Source organism: Balaenoptera acutorostrata, chromosome 14 (assembly GCF_949987535.1).
Source record: "Balaenoptera acutorostrata chromosome 14, mBalAcu1.1, whole genome shotgun sequence".
Lineage (NCBI taxonomy): Eukaryota > Metazoa > Chordata > Mammalia > Artiodactyla > Balaenopteridae > Balaenoptera > Balaenoptera acutorostrata.
The window spans coordinates 20,173,299-20,181,479 of NC_080077.1; the positions used below are offsets into that span (position 1 = coordinate 20,173,299).

Genomic DNA, 8,181 nt, shown 5'->3' on the forward strand with positions numbered 1-8,181 from the left:
TTAAGGTGTGGGTGAAAACCACTTGCCTTGGCCTAAGAAATAATGATGAAAAAATGTGGTTAGGACTTTGGAACCTGTAAAGAAGTAATGAAAGGAAACATCGAGGACGAGCTAGCTAGGAAATGAGAACTTCCACACATGAAAGAATACTGAATTGCTAAACGTAGAGTCAGTTTGATCAAAAGTTAAAACTGAAAGTATCTTTGGAAATAATCTGTTTAATTCCTTTATTTTACAGAGGAGCAAACTAAGTCTCAGAGACCTCAAATGACTCTTCCTGCAGCAAAAAGCTTTAGTTGAGGGCAGTGGAAAAGGATGAGCTAGGGAGATAGGTCAGGAGATTTATTGCGGTATTGAGGGGTCATAGGAAAGTTCATGGGAGTGAGAGCAGACAGTATTGTTAGTGGGGAAGAGTTGGTGGGAAGATTAATGGAAACTAGAGTAAGTGGAAGAAAAATGGCTAAAATGAGACAAAGCAAAGGGCAGCAAAATTTCCAAAAGAAGAAAAAGCAGGTGGTTCCTTTCATAATGATACTATTGGGGGGATTGAGAAGGAAGATGTGAATGTAGAAACAGGCAGTTAGGGTCAAGTTTATGTTCCCAGGATAGAGGGTCATGCTAAGTATCCATCTATAATACTGCTCTTTGGGACTAGATCACAGTAGGAAAAGGGACCAGTTTGATGTAATGTGCTGACCAAATAGAAGGGAGGGATGCACAGAGGTTTATTACCTGCTGGGAGAAAGAGAAAATCTGATAGGAGATGGGACTAAGAATAAAATGGGAAGGACTGATGAAGCTACCTCTCATTACAACAATAATAATGGCAATAATAATAAAGGGAAGAAGAAGAACAACAATAACAACTTTGTTCTTTCCTTCCCCAATTACTCCAACAGTCTTTCCCAACTCGGTTAATGGAAATATGCTTCCAGAGTCTCAGGTTCAAACCTCAGAGACATTCTTAACTCCATTCTTTCTTTCAAATACCACATTTACTCCATCAGGAAAACCTGTCACCTCTCCTGTTAAAATATCTATAGCCTGACTGTTTTACCTCTTCCCCCAAACCACCCTAGGCAGAGCCACCATGATCTCTAGACTGGACTTCAGAAACAGCCTCCTACCTGGTCTGCCTGTGTCCTGCCTTCCCTCTCCCTCTGTCTCCACCATCCTCCTACAGTGGGCAGGGTGATCCTCTAAAAGTGTATGTCAGATCCTATCATTCCCATGTTCAAAACCTCCAATGTCTTGCCATGTCACTCAAAATAAAAGCCAAAGACCTCTAAGAACTTACACAACCTGGTCCCCTGTTATGTCTCTGACCTTACCTCCCACTGCTTTCCACCTCACGCTGCTCTCCCCACACTGGCCTTCTTGCTCTTTGATTATTCCATGAAGGCTCCTATTTCAGGGCACTTGCACTTGCTCTTCTCTCTGCCTGGAATGGTCTTTTTCCAGGTGGGCACATGCCTCACTCCCATCCCTCCTCCAGGGATGGCTCTCTGGACCACCCTACTGAAAACTGCCACACCCAGTCCCAGCCCTCCCTCTCCTCATTCTCTGCTTCATTTCTCTTCATGGAACTTGCTACTGGCCAGTATATCACATAATCTGCTTATTTGTTTTATTCTCTGCATCCTCTCACTACCAATGTAAGAATCATAAAGGCCAAAATTTGTATTTGTTTTGTTTGGTGATGTACTTACAGTGCCTATAATGGAGCTTGGCATGTAGCTCAATGAGTCAAGGCCAAGAATAGCTAGTAACTTTTGAGAGCATATATGGTCCATGTACTTTTCTCCAAGTGCTTTACCTATACTTAGGAGCTTATTTAATCTTCCCAGCAAATCCTATGAGGTAAATATTATTATTATCCCTATTTGACAGATAAGAAAGCACAAAGAAAATGTGACTTTATTCTAAGGCAAATAGGACAGTTTCACTCCTGGTTTGGTGGAGAAGCACCTATATGAATTCTGGGCACACCACATGTATTAGTTTGTTAGGGCCTTCATAAAAATGTACTACCAACTGAGTAGCTTAAACAACAGAAATGTACTGTTTTGCAGTTCTGGAGGCTAGAAGTCCAAGATAATGTATCAGCAGGGTTGGTTCCTTCTGAGGGCTCTGAGGGAGAATCTGCTCCAGGCCTCTCACCTGGTTTCTGTGATTTGCTAGCCATCTTTGGCAGTCCTTGGTTTGTGGAGGCATCACCCCAACCTCTGCCTTCATCTCCCCATGATATTCTCCCTATGTGTGTGTGTCTGTGTCCAAATTTCCCCTTCTTATGAGGACTGGTATAGTCACATTGGATTAGGGGCCCACCCTACTCCAGTATGACCTTGTCTTAACTAGTTACACTGCAGAGACCTTATTTCTGAATAAGGTCGTATTCTGAGGTGCTAGAGGTTAGGACTTCAACATATGAATTTTGGTGAGGACGCAATTCAAACCATAACACTACAGAAAACAACTTCCAGTAGACTATGGTGAATGAAAAACCAGGCAGGTTGGAGAAGAGTGGAAATGTGGAAGAAGGGCTCAGAATGGACTGAGTCTCCTGCTTTTACCGCTTTAGCCTGATGTCAGGCCACAGTCCCAGTAAAACACTTGACAGGAAGCACTCCCCTCCTTGGTTCAGGAGCCCAGAGTTGAGTAAAATTAAGTATTTCCCTGGTAATAGAGATGAGTTCAGGAAAAATATGTGACTTAACACGGGTCCCTGACATACATAAAGCATTTCTGGGGGCTTCTGGGTAAAGTTTTCTCCCTCTTGAGAAAGAACTACAGGAAGAGATGCTCTTTCTTCCTTTGGTGGTTGTTTTGTGTAGATATGTGATCCAGACTAGTGGAACCATCTTCCTACCAGCCTGGGAATAACACAAAAGGAGAGAAAAGAGAGGTGGTGAAGCTGGAGCTACTAGAAAAGTTAGCCTGAAGTCTTCCCAACTTCTTGACTTCAGTTGTGTGTGACTACTTATTTGTGTATAAACCAGAGAGCTGGGTTTTCTATTGCTTACAGCTGAAGGCATTGTATTTGGTTCATTTCCAACACATAAGTTCTAGTTTTATGGCAAAAAAATATTTTTGTCATAACTTGTGGCATTAAAATGTATTCTGATTTCTGATGTCACTTAAACAGCTTATGTTTTATATTTGCTGCTACTGGGATATTGCCCAATAGCAGTGTTTTCACTACTGGGTTTTAGAGGATAGTTCTTAAAAGAAAGATGGGCGCTCTTAAATGATGATCTGCAAATGAAAATGTTACAGAGAAAAGTAGTTTGTGATGAATTTCTTAGAACATTTTTATATTCGTGATTTCCAGTGATTGTACTTTGAGTAGTGGTTCTTACCCAGCTAACTGAAAGCCAACCCAAAATGAAAGATATTGAAAACCCACCATTTTTCTTGGCAATAAACAAATATACTCCGCAGGATTACACCTTCAGATAGTCTCCAAGCCCTATGTGAGCCAGGTAATCTTAATATCTAGCCAAGTAGATGGTGAAAAATTAAACGGACTGGGCTGATTTGAAGTTTATGACTTCTTTTCCCTACCTTTAGACATAAATTATACTGAGTATAAAGTTCTTTTTTTTTAAAGAAGAAAAGAAACAAAAGAAAAAAGTAGCATGTGAAGGAAGAAGCAGTAAAAATAATGGACTTTCACAAATGGAATCATTAGCCCCTTAATATATGAATTGGGTTTTCACATTTTAAGAGTAGAATTTTCAAGTAGGTAATTTAGATGAGGGAAACTTTAAAATATGATTCATATGACAATGTTCAGTGTTTCTAGTTGTATACTTATACTGTAAACTTGGACCAAGTTTTTAATCTAATAAAACTTATATTCAAAACCCTAACACAAAACACATTCAAAACTTTCTTTGGTGGCATAATTAGCTATTATTATTATATGAGATCATTTAGAGTTCGGTAAAAATGTATTTGTGTGTTTCATATTATTAGTCTTCTACTGAGCAGCTCTTTTATTACCTTCTAAAGATGTCCCATTAGTCTTGTTTGTTTTTCTTTGATTCCTTAGCATTAATTTAGTGTCAACATAAAATATGTGGTTAGTTTACATTACAGTAGGCATGGACTAGCTCTGGGCTCCTGTAGCTAGAGGGTATAGAATATCTAAGAATATGTCCAATGGGGGAAAAGCTTTAAGCTCAAATATGATCTGGAAGTTATCATTTGGCCCAAAGGACAGAAACCCAAGAAGAAAATCCAGAGACAGCTGAAAGAATAGCCGGAGGCAGACAGAAAATGTTGGGCCATTCAAGTAACAGGCAGGATGAACTCCTGTACTATAGTTGTATCAGGAATTATACCAATATTACTAAAGTAAATACTACTTAGCATTCAGTGGATAAGATTGTTGTCATTTAAAACCTGAACTATAAATAATTAGTATTAAATGATCTGGCCTAGCATCAAAGTGGTATGGATTACAAAAAAGAAATTCAGAAGAAACTGGACAGTGAAAGAGTAAAGAGCTGGACCTAGCGCAGAACAGAACAAATAATTGTCATTGTCACACCTATCAAGGCTTTCATCAATTTCTAGTGAGAGAAAACTCAGAACTCACTGAATATAATTTAGTTTACTGTATATAATTATTTAAGAAAATGGAATATATTTTTCATTCAATAGAGATCCTTATTGTTGCTTTCTTAAAGTTAAACGACAAATCCAGAGATGGATTCATGGTCCAGATAATTACAGTGAAGATTTTGTACCAACTGTGGACAAACAAGATAAGTATCCTCCGTTTCTTATAGAATGGTATTCAAACAAATCTTATGTCTGCCCAGCACCTCACATGCTTCAGGGGCTTAAGCCATTTCTGTTTATTATGATTACTGATATATTTGAACTTGTTTCTGTTGTTTAGTTTTTATTTCAAAATCTTTCTGCTTTTTCTATGCCTTATTTTCTCCTTTCTTGCTTTTAGTTTTGACTTTAATTATTTCCTCTTCCTTAAAGGAAAGAACATTAATGTTGACCTACAGCCACTTGTGTTTATCCCTCCTTCCTGTTGACATTATTACAATTATAATTATGAATTGTTTTAGATATACTTTCTTTTTTCCTTTTTATATTTCTAACTTTTTTTTAATTGTTAGGGAGGGCAAAGCAAATGTTGGTGAGGACATACTCTTTATTGCCAGACTTATAATTACCACCCCATCTCATTTTTGCAAACTTCCTATATCTCACAACTTCCATTATATTTGAGAACTTTAAGCTCAGTGAGTCTCAAGGTTCCAATGAGCACATTATTGCCCATCTTCCTGCAGTACAGCATCTCCTCATTCGGTGATGAAATGTCTTATCTGCTGGTCATCCTTCTTAACTTTTCTATTCATTGTTGCAGGTGGATTTCTATCCTCAAATTTTATGTTGTAATTTCCATTCAGATGTCAGGAGGGATAGCTTGTTTGCCGTTTTGTTTTATTTTATTTTATTATTTTTTAAAATTTATTTATTATTTATTTTTGGCTGTGTTGGGTCTTTGTTTCTGTGCAAGGGCTTTCTCTAGTTGCGGCAAGCGGGGGCCACTCTTCATCACAGTGCGCGGGCCTCTCACTATCGCGGCCTCTCTTGTTGCGGAGCACAGGCTCCAGGCGCGCAGGCTCAGTAGTTGTGGCTCACGGGCCCAGTTGCTCCGCGGCGTGTGGGATCTTCCCAGACCAGTGCTCGAACCCGTGTCCCCTGCATTGGCAGGCGGACTCTCAACCACTGCACCACCAGGGAAGCCCATGTTTGCCATTTTAAATCAGAATTTTCTCAATCATCATCTATACCAGTGACACCCAAATCTCAATTCTAAAGCTCTTTCTTGAGTGCCAGGCCCATATATCAATTTTTTTTCTGAACATTTTTATTTGGACATCTCCCAGGATAGCTTTCAAATTCAACATGCCACAAAATGAAGTTTTCTTTCTTTTGCTGAACTTCCCACATTTTCTCCTTTGGGCAAGCAGTGACAACATCTTTCCCCCAGTTGCTCAAGTCAGAAGATTGAATGTCATTTTTGCCGTTTTCCTCCCATTCACCATCCCTCTAATCACTCAGCAAGTTCTTTCACTTATACTTCCTAAATATCTCTTAAGTATGTCCACTTCCAATTATCAGCTCTGATACAGATTATTAAAACATTCTGAGTTATCTTCCTACTGTTATTCTTACCCCTTTCCAGACCATTCTTTATGTGGATACCAGAGAAACCCTTCTAAAATTCAAATATGATACTGTCTCTTCCTTGCTCGCGTTTCTCAATGTCTCCTCATCGTTCTAGGGAAAAAGTTAAAAAGTTCTTATTGGGACATATAAGGCCCCTTATGATCCAGACCATGTCTTTCTCTCCAGTCTCTCTTGTCACTCGTGTAACTATATCCTCCAAGAGTACACTCCAGTCACAGTGAATTACTTCAATGTTCTATGAACATTTTTACCCTCTGGTTTTTGCACATACTCTTTCCTCTGCCTGGAACCCTCTTCCCTCCCATCTATGTCTGGCCTGTCTTTTGTTCTCCAAGGTCACCCTCTCTGAGATGTCTTCGTGGGTCCTCAAGGTTGCTCCTCCCCGGCATTTTCATAGGACCCACGTTTGCTGCTCTTCAAGCACTTAACACACTGCACTATAACATCTTTAAGTAGGAATTGTAAATAGTGTTTAGCAGCACAGGCTTTTGCACATTGTCAGATATCATTTAAGCCAAATACTTCTTTGGCTCCTGTGCTCAGATCTGATGTATATTTTAACCTAAGAGAAATATGAAGAAAACATTTCAGAATAACTTTTTTCATGTAAGTTAATGATTGGGTAATTTATTGAAAAGTACTATCAGAGGCTTCCTTTTGTTGTTTTTTGCTTAATATCCATTTCTATATATACCACTAGTATTTAATGGTATTAAATCATAACAAATATATGTCAACAGCAGAAAGCCATGATTCTATAAAATTTTATATTGCATTTTCAACCCAATCTCTTGCTGAAAATTGCATTTATTCAATCCCCCTTTGGTTTGCCATCATAGGCTAATACTGATGGCATTCAAAAAAGAACAGCCTTGTGAAATACATTGCTAAGTGTACTAAGAATATTATTGATTGTATTGCACTGCACAGTATTCTCACAGTGAGTGATCTCATGGAAGAAATTTCCTTCTGGCCAAGGAATGAGGCACAGTTCTTGTTTTCTTGAGCAATAAAAAATACTTTATGAAAGTGTGAAGCTTACAAATAACTGTTTTCTTCTTCTCAGTAACAATTAGGATTATGTAGTACAAATTTCTTGAACTAAATTTACTCCATGGTCTGCCTTGTTTTTCTACCCATTTTTACTCCATTGCCTCATCATTCTTACTTACTTAAAATTTTATTTTCATTTTACTATATTGTTTTATTCATTATAAGTGTCATATTTAATTCCTTTTGGATAAAGAGGATTAAATAAATACACAAATAAAATAGTTGCCATGTTAAAACACTTGCTCAATAAAGAATGAATATGAATACTATTTGTATAAATGTCAAAAAGTGGTGAAATATCATGAAATGTCATATATGTTTCAGGATAAGATTCCATATTTTGGAAATGAAGATACTCTAAAAATAGCATCATCCTTTATACTTTGCCTCATGGACACAAATATCAGACGATTGTCTCAATCCACAGATTGTCTTCCTGCCTATGTGTTGATTTGATTGATAGATGCATTCTTATGATTAAGCAAGGATGAGCTAGAATTCAGGTCATCATCATAAGTTTCCTGTATGTCTAAAACTTTACAGAGGAAGGGATGTGTTTTTGTGTTTTTCTTTTCTTTTTCTGATTAATCCAACAAACTGCCTCATCTCCATAATTTCATTTATAATCGATGGAGTAAATAATCAGATGTGAACACCTGTTCTTCCTCTATACATTCTGTTGAGCATAAAAACAGCTGCAGCAACTTGCCTTATCAGGACCGGGTTGGGTAACGCCAGGCTTTCCAGGCAGGGTGGGCTGGGAACTACTCTCAGCCTCGGCTCTGAATTAATTCCCCTACCTGGGCGGTAGCACTGGAACCCTCCACGCGGTTCGGGCTTTTCTCGGGAGGCTGTCAGCCTCGCCTGCCTACCTCTCAGCTCCAGCGCTGTTGGCTGCACAGCTTC

General features: G+C 38.6%; 1 protein-coding gene across 1 annotated transcript in view; it reads left to right on the forward strand.

The window, feature by feature from the left end:
- The window catches only part of EPM2A (EPM2A glucan phosphatase, laforin), a 106,861-nt gene extending 101,914 nt beyond the window's left edge, over positions 1-4,947 (forward strand). The window contains exon 4 of the mRNA XM_057528039.1: positions 4,695-4,947. Coding sequence (XP_057384022.1) covers positions 4,695-4,909 — 215 coding nt within the window. The 3' untranslated portion in view covers positions 4,910-4,947. The remainder of the gene's footprint in view (positions 1-4,694) is intronic.
- Positions 4,948-8,181: the final 3,234 nt, after the last annotated feature.